The sequence below is a fragment of the Gopherus evgoodei genome, chromosome 6, assembly GCF_007399415.2.
Source record: "Gopherus evgoodei ecotype Sinaloan lineage chromosome 6, rGopEvg1_v1.p, whole genome shotgun sequence".
NCBI lineage: Eukaryota > Metazoa > Chordata > Testudines > Testudinidae > Gopherus > Gopherus evgoodei.
The window spans coordinates 114,731,277-114,746,286 of NC_044327.1; the positions used below are offsets into that span (position 1 = coordinate 114,731,277).

A 15,010-nucleotide genomic window follows, 5' to 3' on the forward strand; every position below is an offset into this window, starting at 1 on the left:
GTAAAATCTTTTCCCTTTTCAATACTGCTCAGGACAACTATATTAAGTTGCTAGGTTAGACATTTAACCATTGTTTTTAAGTTAAGTTCTGTAAATAAAGCCTATAATTTGGATAAATTCGGACAAAAGAATTTTACCACCACTGAATTCCTTAATCGGCCAGTTTTACAGTTAAGTTAGCCAGTCTCCTCAGTTTATAAATAACTGCCTAAGATCATATAAAATAAGTACATTATATAATTAAACAGCCAACAAGTTTACTCATTACTCAATTTATTTGGACAAAACAAATAAGTTTGCATGTTTTTGTGTAACCTGATAAAGAAATTGGAACATTTGAAATATATTAGTTTTTCCAATAGTTTTAACTTCAAGCTTGGGCAAGGCCTTTTTCTTCTTGTTTTAGGATTCACGTTTCAGTAATACATATGCTCCCATTACTGCCAAAAGAGCATACTGTGAAGAAAACACACAAAGAATTATTACAGTTCTGCCTTCTAAAAGATATGATACCGTTAGATGCTATTTCAGGGTAAGTCTCTGTTCAGCATTAACAACTCTTGGATTCGCTTACAACTGTAAGAATTAGACATATTTGGGATGCTATTGGCACATGAAAAAGAGCTTCAGCTGATGAATAGTTTATTCTTATTTTTATAATTATCAAAATTATAAATTCAAATCTTAGATCTTAACACTAACTATGCATTCTAATTGCATGCTTAATTACACATAAATGTGAGCCGACAGGCTAATTGATTAAGTGTTACTTAATTGACTGAAAACAAAAAGTCTACATGAAAATATGCCATATGGCTAATTTTCCCTGTGGTAACCAAATCCATATATACAAATCTATTACCAGTTAACTACGTATTTCACTTAGGTATAGAAATTGCTCCTTTATCATGTAAATACCAAATTACAAGTCCTAACAAGTTAATGTTCAAAATAATGTTGACTTACCTTAAATTTTGGGTAGTCATTCATTATTATGGTAACCATCCCAACATAAGGCAAAAAGCTAATGGACAAAAGTTAAAGCAGACAAGTGTGAAATAATTTCACAGAGTTAGAGATACCTAAATATTTTCCAAAATATATGTTAGAGCTAGACATTTAATTGAAATGTATGTTCCACACAGCAAAGAGCTTTAAATTAGTATTACTCCAAAGAGCACATATTTGAAATACAACCTAAGAAAGTGTAACATGGACCCCCTCTCTCCTTCTCTAATAAAGGCTTCATCCTTCCACACATTACTAAAACTTGGTAAGGTAGTAAAAAAAGAAAATAAGATTGACAAGGTTTACACACCCACCTTCTTATACAGCTGCAAAAGCAACATAGTCTACCATTGGTGAGTGATGTAACTTAAGTTCTAGTAGTTCACTTTTCATATTAGGGCTTAAGAACAGTTGATTTTGAATGCTGAGATAATGACTGAAAAGCTCCAGCAATACCAAAGGATTTCCTCAAAAAAGGCATTATCTATAACACCAGGAAAAAAAAACTCTTTGGCAATGGTCAGCCAATTTTTGGCTGTTCTGAATTGATCCGCCTTATTCAGGAGAGTGGGTGACATTTGACATGAGAAAACTACTTCCACCAAGAATTTTCTTGATGGCCCAAAACACAGCCGGACTCTTGGTGTGGCAGACACTAAGTGACTGATCCGAAGTCCACTGAACTCAAATGGAAGATCTCCCATTGACTTCAGTGCACTGTAGGTGAAGTCCTTATGTAGCTTTAAGGAAGGTTCCAAATAAGAATAGTGAAATAACCACAGACCTTAACACTCCATATTGACTGACTATTTTGGGGGTCTTTAGAGAAGTTCTTAGGCAGTTAGTATTCTGACACAGAGCTAATATGATTCACCTAAAAAATAACTAATTCTCGAGATGGGTTTGTCTCCTTATGATCAGAGGATTTGATATAGTATTAATCCCTGTGCTTCGACCAACGTTGATCCCAACCTAGAACTCAAAATACTTTCTTGCATGTACTTTCTGCATTACTGAGGCAGGAAAAAACAGAAAAGTACTGCTTACCCTCTCGCTCTTCCAACAACATCCTTCTTTTCTAGCCAGTTCTGACCTTCTTTGTACAAGCCTCTATCATCAACTTCATTATTATCACCCTTAGTCAGAAATTTGATGTTTCCATTTTCTCTGGAAGGCAACAGGGTGACAAATTAAATTTCCACTTTATTTATAACCTTATTAATTAATATTTGCAAAAGCACATTGAAGATGAAAAGTAAAATACTATAAGATTAGATACCAATCTGTACACCCAGTCCTACTTGTTTAATAAATATCATCAAGGCATTTATGGTTTTCACTGACAGATTTAGTAGATATAACAAAGTTTTTACATCAACCATTCAACATTAGAAAGATGTTTTCCATCAGATACAAGTAGGTATTTGATAGCAGCCTTCAACTACCTGAAGGGGGGTTCCAAAGAGGATGGAGATAGGCTGTTCTCAGTGGTGGCAGATGATAGAACAAGAAACGATGGTCTCAAGTTGCAGTGGGGGAGGTCTAGGTTGGATATTAGGAAAAACTATTTCACTAGGAGGGTGGTGAAGCACTGGAATAGGTTACCTAGGGAGGTGGTGGAATCTCCAGCCTGGGAGGTTTTTAAGGCCCGAACTGACAAAGCCCTGGCTTGGATGATTTAGTTGGGGTTGGTCCTGCTTTGAGCAGGAGGATGGACTAAATTGCCTCCTGAGGTCTCTTCCAAACCTAGTCTTCTATGACTCTATGTATCTTCTATTAGCATCAACAGCAGTTATATGCATGTAAAGCCCTACATATTTACAGTAAAGTATACAGTTCTAAAATACTGAAAGTGGCCCTATCAAGAAAAATGCACTATTGATTTTGAAAAGGTCTAGGGGGAGTGTGTGTGTCTGTGAGAAGGATGAAGAATGCAACAACATCCAGTGAAGTATCAGATATATTGTTTTATCAGGGGATTAGAGAATTGATTTTACTTCCAATGAAGTTAACAGAAGTTTAATCATGTGTTCCTTTGAAGGGAGGGTCAGAACTTGTATCCTGCCATCTTGGTAGTAGCATGGGCTTGATAGACTAAAGCACTAGGTAATTTCCATCTTTAACTTCCATGCTCTTGTTCAACTCACCACCATGATTAACACAGATATTATATGCTATTTCAAAGATAGAACAATTTTATCATATTCTTTTTTGATTAAAAGAAATATTGATGCGCTTTTAAATCTGGAGAAAGGGTACAGCTACATAAAAATCAAAACACAGTTAATAAAATAGCAAGACTGCACTGGAAACACAGAGACACATAAAAGTTAACTGCTAAGTGCCACAATTCTTTCCATCCAGGCTGAATCAGTTATGTTAGATCTGTATCATTTTGCAAATGATATTAGACTGATATATTGCAATATGTTCTGTTTAAAAAAAGCAAATGAAGCACTATCAAGCTACAAGGGGCTTTTATTGCGTTTCATGGAGACGCTACTCAGATGCATAGAATGGAGAATGCATCCAAAGAAGTGAGCTGTAGCCCACAAAAGCTTATGCTGTAATAAATTTGTTAGTCTCTAAGGTGCCACAAGTACTCCTGTTCTTTTTGCAGATACAGACTAATTCGGCTGCTACTCTGAAAACTACTCAGATGCAAGACCTTTAAGGAACATCCAGGTGCTACGGAAGTTATACTGGCGATTCAGTAGGTGGCACTCTTCCCTCCCAGATAGAATTGAATCAATGCCAAGCACAGTATTATGGAGGACCATACTGCTACGGATACCAACTTTCAGACAAGACACAAAACTGCAGTCCTGACCACTTGTCGGCAAAAAGCCCTTGATTCTTTTTGTAAGAGGAGGAGTCTTAAGCCCAGTGACATGGCCAAATTCTATTGTGGATCACTATATTCTGCCTATCTAAAGGTTACCTGCAGTTTCAAATGGAAAGGATATTTTTCGCTTTGTCTTGAATATGGCATATTTGCTGTCTGCTGTTAAACAGTTGCCATGTTTCACCCTAGAAATGGCTTCATTTCAGCAGTGGCTGAAGCGATATCATGTATAGTTGAAGTATATATAAAGCACTTTGGATCAGGATTAAAACAAATGTAAAGTGATTAACTTTACAACATTCACAATGGCATGTAATTGCTCAATCTGCTTCTACATGGATTTATAGAGATATTAAGATTGAAAATAAAAGAAAATATACTGCTTTATCTGGTGAATTCTGTGGTCTTCCAGAAAACTGTCTATCACAGAATCATAGAAATGTAGGACTGGAAAAGATCATAAGAGGTCATCTAGTCCAGCCCCGTGCAATGAGGGAGGACCAATTAAACCTAGAACATCCCTAACAGGTGTTTGTCCAACCTTTTCTTAAAATTTCCAGTGATGGGTATTTCAGAACCTCGGCAGATAACCTATGCCAGAGCTTAACCTATACAAAAGCTTATAAAAAGCTTTTCCTAATATCTAACCTAAATTTCCCTTGCTGCAAAATAAGCCGATTCCTTCTTGTCCCATCTTCAGTGGACATGGAGAACAATTTACCATCCTCTTTATAACAATTTTACATATTTGAAGACTTATCAGGCCCCCTTCAGCTCTCTCTTTTCTAGACTAACAAGCCTAATTCTCTCAACCTCTTCTCTGGAGAACTGAAATCTGACCTGCCCCAGCACCAAACTCCGAGCTGAAAACCACCCGGCTGCACTGAGAAACAGATCATACCTTAGCATAAAGGGGGTAAAACCTGAATCTCTGCCTGTGCATTGCTTCCTCCCAGTCATTAAAGCCTCCTCCAGGGAAGATGTGTTGCCAACCCCACAGCACAATCGTACCAAACTGTCACCTCCATCGTACAGGCACAAATCCTCCCACATCTGAGACAAGGAGAAAGTCTTTTGATTTTTGTCAGAAGCACAAGGCATGTTGGCACTTGAGCCCTGCTGTGTATTAAAGACCTGCTCCACTTTGAGGCAGTGGATTAAGCAGCCAGTTTGCAGCTCCTTCGACCTAGGGAAAAGTGACCCTTACAGGTACAGGCAACATCAGCTGTCCTGCAGCAGCTAGGCATGCAGCACAGCTTTCATACTTCCACAGAAACCTTGCTATCTCAGGCTATGTCTACACTAGCACCCTCGACAGAGAAGTTTCGCTGACAAAAGCACCAGTGTGGAAAACGCTATGTTGGCAGGAGATGCTCTCCTGCCCACATAGCTAAGGCCGCTTGTTAGGAGTGGTTTAATTATGCCAGCCAGAGAGCTCTCTCCTGCCAGCATAGAGTAGCTACACAGGACAGCTACAGCTGTGCCCCTGTAAGGTCTGTAATGTAGACATAGCCTACTTGTGCTTAGGGATGTGTGGAATCAGCGCCTCCATTGCCCCACCCTCTTTCCAGCTAGCATCACCCACATCTGGAATGGGGGCAGGATAAAGGTGATGGTGCTGTGGCTTGTTTTGCCTTACAGAAAACCTTTTCTTATTCTTCCCACCACCACGGTGCCTTCCAGAAGGTCATGCTGAATTTTAGGCAGTTATTCAAATTAAAGAAGGCACTTGGATACATGAATATCTATTAAAAAAGATATGATGTGGGGGAAGAACCACCAACATCTTTAGTTCACCTTGTATCAACTCACAGACGGACAACTGGATTAACACCTGCAGCATCAGTGGAAGATTTCTGCTGTTATGGAGTTATGACATAAACCACTTACATTCTTTTTGGAATAAGTTGTCCATCATATACAAGAATATGGGTGTCTGCTTTTTAACACATCACTCTTCAGTTATTCCCTTTAAATGTGTCAGATAACATTTAAAGGTAAAACACATCCATCTGTCAGTAGCTCTATTATTGTTTTTAATAATGAATCATCTTGGGGATTGTCTATTATTGTACAATAGGAAGAAAATAAAACTTTCTTCATTCATTTTGGGTCAAATCTGTATTCTGACAAACTCCATTTATCGATGGGGATGGATTTGACAGAATTGTAAATGAATTCTTTACACTGCTGCCTTCACTCTACCGTTTTTAAATATTAAGACTTCTGACGGCTCATGCGGTAAAAGTCACTCTAGTAACAAAAGCCCCAATTCTGCAACAAACACTATGCAGGCGAGCCCCAGCCCCACACAGAGACCCAGAACTTCAAGGAACAGGGCCTTTATTATCAGAATAATCTTTGGGTGCATACATGTACCTACACTGAAGTCAGTGGAGCTTCACTCAGGTACAGGGGTCTGCCTGAAAGGAGCCTTGTCATAAACAGATGGTAAAGGGTTAACAAGCTCAGTAAACCTGGCTAACACCTGACCAGAGGACCAACCGGGAGACAAGATACTTTCAAATCTGGGTGGAGGGAAGTCTTTGTTTTGGGCTGTTTTCTTTGTTCTCTGTTCTCTCTTGGGATTAAGAGAAGCCAGTCATGTAACCAGATTTCTCCAATCTTTCTGAAAAAGTCTCTTCTATTCAATACTGTAAGTACTAGATAGCAGGCGGATTAGGCATTTGTTTGTTTTCTTTATTGCAAATGTGTATTTTGCTGGAAGGATTTTAACGCTGTTTGTTGTATTTGTATACTTAGGCTGGGAGGGGGAATCCCCCTGGTCTAGGTGAAGCTGAAAGACCCTGTAACATTTTTCCATTTTGATTTTACAGAGATAATTAAAGAAAGAAAAAAGTAAAAATTAAAAGCTTTTCTTTTAAGAACCTGATTGATTTTTTTTTTATTCCTGTGTGAGACCCCAGGGGACGGGGTCTGGACTCACCAGGGATTGGTGGGGGGAAAGGAGAGAAGGGGGAGGGAAAGGTTATTTTCTTTCTGTGTTAGGATCACTGTCTCTCTCAGGGAGAGTCTGGGAGGGGGAGAGGAGGGAGGGGAAGGTGAATTTCCTCTCTGTTTTAAGATTCAAGGAGTTGAATCACACGGATCTCCCAGTGTAACCCAGGGAGGGGAAAATCTGGGAAGAAGAAATGAGGGGGGAATGGTTTATTTCCCTTTGTTTTGAGACCCAGGGAGTTTGGGTCTTGAGTCCCCCAGGGAAGGTTTTGGGGGACATGGAGTGTACCCAAACACTATATTTTGGGTTGGTGGCAGCATGATAAGATCTAAGCTAGGAATTAAGCTTAGAAGGGAACAGGCAGGTCCCCACTTTCTGGACGCTAAAGTTCAAAGTGGCAAAGAGACCCTGCCTATTGCAAGATTAGAGCTGAAAAATGTTTCTTTAAAATATTGGAAATAAGGTTTTTCTTCCAGTATACCATATTTGCCATTTTCAAGAGACAGTATTAAATTAGAACATAGCTGAAAACACAGCAACGCAAAAGCATACTTAAAAATAATAAAAAAGTGTAATTACTTTTCATGGATTTTGATTACTCTGTGAACTATTGGAATATCTCTGCCTTCAACTTTAAAAACAACTATTTCACCAGCTCTAATAGGGTCTTCTTGGAAATTTGTTAAGAACAACAGGTCTCCTCTATGAAATGCTGGTTCCATACTGCCACTACAAACAAACAGAGAAAGGTTATACTGGCAGTATAATGACGTATGCAAGATGAACTAAAAAGAAAAGTAAAAACAGTATTTAATACATATACACAAATCTGTGATTTTAACTGATGCCTGAGTTTTGCCCTTTCATTAACAACACTACTTTTAAAAACTATAAAAACCTATTTAAATGTGACTTGCCTTTGAAAGGTCCAAGTGACTGATCCTGTGAAAAATGAAACCCCAATTTCAAAGAACAAGCTAACAGATTGATTTCATTAAATAGTTTCTGTGGAAAAATATTTAGTATTGTCTGCTATAATGAAGAACAAAGGTTTTACCATAGTGGATCAGACTTTTGGTCCATCAAATCTGGCTAATGTGCCACCAGCAAGGCAGTGGCCAATACCTTAAATTCAATGACAGGCCAAAAAAAAAAAAAAAAACAGAATATATTACGAAGCAAAGCTGTACATAGAAAGGGATATTTCCTGCAGATAAGTCTCATGCTTATGAAAGCAGAATAGCTGATTAATAATCTTCAATTGCATAATTACACATCAGAAAAGTTTACAGCCATTTTTCAAAATGAGACCGTTTTTGACTTATGGCAGCAAGCTACAGGAGATAAAGGCTACAGATCCCATTTCCAATCTCTTGAACAAGGTAGAAACATACATTTGCCAATGTAACTCTAAAATTTACACTGGCTTGTTATGAAAACATTTTGTTTTAAAATTTGAGATTAGTTTGTTTTGACTGCAGTGCTACAAAAGCAGAGTCACCTCTCGAATGTTTTGGGTGGGCACCCCAGAAGCAATGAAGGATTCCAACATATATTTACATGGTTCAGAAATTAATATGGTGCTTTACAGCTGTATTGCTCCACTGCTCATGGAAACAAGATCACCATGTCGGCTGGTCAAAAGCTAAGAAGATATTTATGTACAATAAAGTTGTACAGGATCTGATCATGGAGAAAAATGTCTCCAGTAAACTTACCATTCTTTGCAAAATAGCTTAATCTAAAATGGATCTTAAAACAGATATACAAAAAGAGTGTTATTTAAGGATTTGCTAAAAGCTAACACAGAACTCTGGCTGTACCTAAAGCCTAAAATATTCCCTAATTCTACTATTACATATTATCCTTATTGATGCAATTTCATAGGGCCCAATCCCTGTGCTTATCTTTACACATTTGACCAAACCTAGTAGGTTTGCAGGATGAGGTCTTTATACAATAAAGTATTACATTAAATGTAGTCATTACTGAGAGAGGTAGAAGCAGCATGGACATTTATAAATAGTTGTCCAGAAAGGGAGTTTTGTCACAATTACTGCCCACTCTAATATCAATATAATGCAATCATAAAAAAATCTGAGTGAGAAGGATGCCAATTTGATGGTGAAAAATGTAGAGAGGCAGTTGACAACTCTGAATATTTACAGCTAATATATATTATCTTGAAAGATCTTTTCAGCAGGCAAAATATGCCATAATTTAATTAGCTTCATAAGGCAATTCTCCACTGGAACTAACATTTTCAAACCTGGTCTCTACATTGGGGTTCTGCTCCATGACTAGGTTTCCTAGGCAATCTGGGAACATAATAATAAAGTTAGGCACCTTTTCCACATTCAGGCATATAACGAAAACATCTGGACTTTCAAAGGTGCTAAACATCCAGAGCTGTCACTGACTGCAAGCACCTGGCAGCTCTAAAAATCAGGCCATGTTTTATTTAGATACCCAAATACGGATTGAAGCACCTAACCTTAGGCACCCCAGTTTGAAAATGTTGGTCTGGGTGCTTATTTACCTATGTGATAATATTTTACTATTGGATAACAAATAATTTGAGGTATATTTGCACCAGAAAAAAGTTAGGTTCTATTGTTATAACAAAACAAGTAGCGATTTAAACAGACATACCTGAGTACCACAACAATAGGGCTTTCACTTCCTGTGATGACAATCAGACCTTTCCATATCATAAGCGCAGAAGACACAATCATGGCAAAATTTAATACTTGGTAATATAGCTGCAAAGACACAAACAAACCAAGATCCCCCCAAAAAATAAAATAGTCCAGTTAACAAGTACAGACTAGAGGTACAAAAGCAGAAATACCTGCTACAAACAGGTTTTCATTAACCTCACTATTTTAATGTGGATTTCCTTCACCAGAGTCACACCTGGACACTATGAAAATTTAATCAACTCTTAACCTATTTTATTTTGCAAAACAAAACTATGTGACGTATGAAACACGGATGTTTTAGGTATACTGTCATAAACAGATAGCTAAGGGTTAAAGTCTCTTTCACCTGAAGCACCTGACCAGAGGACCAATCAGGAAACCGGATTTTTTCAACTTTGGGTGGAGGGAATTTTGTGTCTGAGGTCTTTGTTTTCTGTCTGCCTGTTTTCTCTGAGCTTTGGAGAAGTAGTTTCTGCTTTCTACTCTTCTGTTTCTAAGTGTAAGGACAAAGAGATCAGATAGTAAGTTATATGGTTTCTTTTCTTTGGTATTTGCATGAATATAAGTGCTGGAGTGCTTTGATTTGTATTCTTTTTGAATAAGGCTGTTTATTTAATATTCTTTTAAGAAATTGACCCTGTATTTTGTCACCTTAATACAGAGAGACCATTTGTATGTATTTTCTTTCTTTTTATATAAAGCTTTCTTTTTGAGACCTGTTGGAGTTTTCTTTTCTGGGAAATTTCAGGGAAATTGAGTCTGTACTCACCAGGGAATTGGTGGGAGGAAGAAATCAGGGGGAGATCTGTGTGTGTTGGATTTGCTAGCCTGATTTTGCATTCCCTCTGGGTGAAGAGGAAAGTGCTTTTGTTTCCAGGACTGGAAACGGAGAGGGGGAGTCACTCTGTTTGGATTCACAGAGCTTGTGTCTGTGTATCTCTCCAGGAGCACCTGGAGGGGGGAAGGGAAAAAGGATTATTTCCCTTTGTTGTGAGACTCAAGGGATTTGGGTCTTGGGGTCCCCAGGGAAGGTTTTTCAGGGGGACCAGAGTGCCCCAAAACACTCTAATTTTTTGGGTGGTGGCAGCAAGTACCAGGTCCAAGCTGGTACCTAAGCTTGGAGGTTTTCATGCTAACCCCCATATTTTGGACGCTAAGGTCCAAATCTGGGACTAAAGTTATGACATATACAACATAAATACATATGGTAATTTCCAGTATTTGGAACACCTCTGAAACCAGAAAACAAAACTGGTATGCTTTTCTTTTAAAAAAAAACAACAAATAAAAAGAATAAAAAAGTTGTGCATTAACAGTCATGATAGCGGTACAATGGTCTTGACACAAGCATGCTAAAGTAGACTAGGGTGAAATCTAGGCCCCATTGAAGTCAATCGCTGACTTCCATGGAGCCAGGATTGCACCCCGGGATGACATCCTCAGCCCTACTCTAGTCTCTTTATGCCACATGAAAAGGCCAGAGCAGCATAAAGGAGCCCTAAAAACCCCATAACCAACTGGGGGAGGATTCCCTGGGCACAGGCAAGGTGTTAGACCACAGCAATGTAGCTTCCTGAGGACTCCTTCCAAGTCCTGGAGTAGGGGGGCATGTCAGAGAAGGGTCTGCAGCACAGTGGAAATCTGAGCAGCAAAGTGGTCCTTAGAGCAGATGGGGAGGCTCCTGTAACTCAGACAACCCCAGGGACAATCAAGGATCAGGAGGGCAAGATGGTGACTTAAAACCATTTAACCCCTACCCCTTGTCTAGAATGCAAATGTTGTGCTACATTATACTGCACTGCAACGCAATCGCAGACCTCATGATTAAAGCCTCAGTTCTGCACTGTGACCTGCACAGGTGGACTTTTGAAGCCACACGGAGCCCCAATGAGGTCAAAGTTAGAAATTCTGCACACAATATTTTAAAACTCTGCATATTTTGTCAAAATAACACAATGTAATCAGGCCAGTTTCAATTATTTTGGTAATTTATTTCAAAATACCTGTCAACAAATATGGCTGTAACAATACAGACAACATAAAAGATTCAAGAAATGTTTTTTGACAAATAGATTCTTTACTGGGCATATGAATATAGAATTCATATGCCCAGTAAAAAACATTCAGTACAAAAACATACGTTCCACAGCACTCAGAAGCAGCGCAAAGACTTGGGCGAGTCAGGGGTAATGGAGGAGCCGAGGAAACTGGAAGTAATTGCTGGGAAGAAGCCTGGCAGTGAACCGGATGGCTGTTGGGTATGGGTGGGAAAAGTATGGAACATGTTTTTGTTTTGTTTTTTTTTGGGGGGGGGGTTCCAGGGAGAGAATTGTTAGGGAGCCTTCACCATACAGATCCTGGCTGACCCCTAGCCTCTCTCACTCAGTCAGGCACATCTGCACCTGTCCCCATGTGTCCCTGTACCCTCACCCCTGTGTGTCCCCGTATCCTCACTCAGACACCCCCAAACCTTATGTAGCCCTGCACCCCCAAACCCATTCACCCCCACCCCAGTTTGTCCTCCCCACTAACCCTTCTGAATTCAGTCTGTGTGAGCTCCCAGCAGTTTCATGTGGCCCACACTGTCCATCCTCCCCACCCATATCCTGTGCCTCCTCACCAGGTCCCAGAGACAGGGCTCTGTGAGAAACATAGCTCCTTCTCTCTATCCCTCTCTCCCCTGCCGGCTGCTCCTGCCTAGCAGCAGCTGCCCTTTTTTCTGGATACCCCAACAACCCCTAGTGGGCAAAAGGTGTAACTGCAGCACCTCTCAGGCAGAATGTATTTTCTGCAGAGAAAAAATATTCTGCAGAACATGAATCCTGATAGTGCGCAGAGGCACAGAATTCCCCCAGGAGAGCTGCTCACCTCTGCAGATCACAATGTGGGATCAGGCTTAAGTTTCCCCCATATCTGTGCCTGCACTTCAGTTGTGCCTTACAAGACCTCTATTTACTACTCCATTCCTGGACCTCTTGTCAACACTTCCACCGACAAACCATGAGGTGATTTTGTAATGTGGAGAAACAGAAAAAAGAAAGATATGCTCTTTAGGAAAGTGCTAATTCTCTCCTTGTTTGCACTTATGTCACTCCATTACTATTCATGAAAGCTTCTTGCACACACACACAAGAAACTAGGCCCTTTATTGTGAACCTATCAGCATTCAGAGCCACTGTACTGTAAGCAAGTGATACTTTTGTTCAGCAAGAATATTTGGGAGTTGTGTATATCATTTTCTGTTATCCTCATATGTGAAACTCACATTTGCAAAATATTGCAGACATTTAGGTTTAATCTTGTCATCATCCCCCCCAAAAAGCCTGATTTGGTAGTCTTAGGCCTTGGCTACACTGGCGCTTTACAGTGCTGCAACTTTCTCACTCTGGGGTGTGAAAAAAAACACACCCCTGAGCGCAGCAAGTTACAGCGCTGCAAAGCGCCAGTGTAAACAGTGCCCCAGCGCTGGAAGCGTGGCTAATCCCCACAGGGAGGTGGAGTACCTGCTGCGACCACACTCGCACTTCAAAGCGCTGCTGCAGGAGAGCTCCCAAGGCAACGCTTTGGAATTTCGAGTGTAGCCAAGCCCTTAGTAGGGCACTTTATTTTTGGGAGGGTGGAGGTTGGAGAGGGTATACCTCACAGTGCAAATTTTACTTAGGGATACTCCAGTTAGAGATCAGCAGTGACTAGGAGCACCTCTCCATATCTTCTGGCTTACTACAAGAGACAGAATGGTCTAAGACTAGGCATGTAACTCAGTCAAAAAGCCTGAAATTTTTGACAGGAAGCTACAAACACAAAGCTGAACTTTGAGGTATATACTAGAAAAAGCACTGAGGTTCATGTGTATTAGCTGTTTCACTATAGTAAATATGTGCAGAGATCCCATATTAGTATCAAGAATAGCAGCATGACAGACTTTCACAAAGTAGAACAAGGAGGAAGGAAATATCAAAAGATGTGGCAGATTGGCAATGTGCCCTATAACAAGCACAAAGTAGATTGGCTGGTTGAGAACTTGAGCATCTTGTTATGCTACATGGGTAAGATGACTGTATATCTGAAAACCAAGGATGTCCTAGTTTTTGGGGCCTGTTCCAATGCCTCAGACAGTTTTACAAGAAAACAGGGCTTCAGCCTGATTTTTGGGACCCCCTCCACAGCTTCTCAATAATTGAACCAGTAATATTGACACCAAGTTGGCCATGTGCACATGTGGCAGTCTTGTTATTGATATGTGGTAGTCTTCCTGTCACGTCTGCCACCTTACCCTCCCCATCCACAAAGACCCTGATGAGCCCATTAACTTTGTCTCAAACTTGCTCGCTCCTGAGTGGCAGGGGAAGGAGATAGAGATGAGTAACTTTGTAAAAGAGGAGGTGTAGGCACTCTTTCCTTCCACCAGTAGCCAAAAAAAAACTTGAGGTGCAACCCTCCCAGTCTTCAAACAAAGGTTATTGCTTAGGACAGGTATTCCAGGGTTTATATTTTTAGGCTGAAAATCTGAGAATCCTACAAATGTAATAACCATATCTGAGATACCCACAAAATAACTTGGTCTGACACTCCATGATATGCTAGATACAAAAACACAAGCATGAACTGCAAAAGGAACAGGAGTATTTGTGGCATCTTGCTCAAATAAATTTGTTAGTCTCTAAGGTGCCACAAGTACTCCTGTTCTTTCTGCGGACACAGACTAACACGGCTGCTACTCTGAAACCAAGCATGAAATGCACACTCCCAACGCTAGACCTCTAGAATGAGTGCAGCGCAACACAAGACTGAGCAGCCCAACATGCAGACATCACTACACACATGCAACTGCACAACGGATGCTACATACACAGCAGGGGTAGGTGCTAGTGACGCGAGTGGCACAACACATACACTTGCATGCAAACCGCAGCCTTAACTTGCCACGAAGCCAAGAGCATGCAACGCGGCCCAAAGCACATCGGAAAACACCACATCTGAAGACACATGTAGCACCCCCACCCACCCCCTTTACCTGGCGTTTGTTCATTCGCCGCAAGTCCCCGAAGACGTCCATCGCCAGCTGCTTCTGCGGTGCCAATCTCAAGGGAAAGAAAGAGGGAATGGGGGCGGCTGCAGGAAACCAGAGCGGGGGGGGGGGCACCAGTCGTTCCTGCCTAGCAGCTGCGGGGCTGGGGCAGGGCTGAGCCCGTCGGGTTGCACCCCAAGAAAGGGGGGGGAGGTTAAGCCACTCAAGCCCCCCCTGACCCCAGGAGCAGAGGGCGGGGCAAGGCTAAGCCCTCAGGAGCGGAGTGAGTGAGGCAGGCAGGGCTAAGCCCCAGTGAGTGGGGCAGGGTTAAGCCCCCAGTTCCCCCAGGAGCAGAGGCACAACGGCTGCCGTAGTACCAAAGCCCCCAGGTTGCCAGAAGACCCGCCCCTCAAAAAGCCTGATTGGCTTGAAAAACCACCAACACCGCCTCCAAAAAAGGGAGGGACGGAATTTGGGGCCTGGCGTCA

General features: G+C 40.9%; 1 protein-coding gene across 1 annotated transcript; it reads right to left on the reverse strand.

Annotated features, from left to right (window-relative positions):
* Window positions 1-256: 256 nt before the first annotated feature.
* Window positions 257-14,786, reverse strand: SEC11C (SEC11 homolog C, signal peptidase complex subunit). The gene is made up of 6 exons (XM_030567135.1): window positions 14,529-14,786; window positions 9,465-9,574; window positions 7,392-7,541; window positions 2,056-2,175; window positions 967-1,024; window positions 257-456 (listed from the first exon to the last, which is right to left on the reverse strand). Exons 1-6 carry the CDS (start codon window positions 14,568-14,570, stop codon window positions 403-405), a joined length of 534 nt encoding a protein of 177 aa, XP_030422995.1. The 5' UTR covers window positions 14,571-14,786; the 3' UTR covers window positions 257-402.
* Window positions 14,787-15,010: the final 224 nt, after the last annotated feature.

Bases quoted from the DNA above. Each gene is read 5' to 3' on its own strand.
- SEC11C (XM_030567135.1), bottom strand. From the start codon at position 14,570: ATGGACGTCTTCGGGGACTTGCGGCGAATGAACAAACGCCAG. The intron at 2,176-7,391 runs GTAATTACACTT...GTTGCCTTCCAG, and splicing joins GTAATCAAAATCCATGAAAA to AGAAAATGGAAACATCAAAT. The intron at 1,025-2,055 runs GTAAGCAGTACT...TTTGTCCATTAG, and splicing joins GTTGTTGGAAGAGCGAGAGG to CTTTTTGCCTTATGTTGGGA.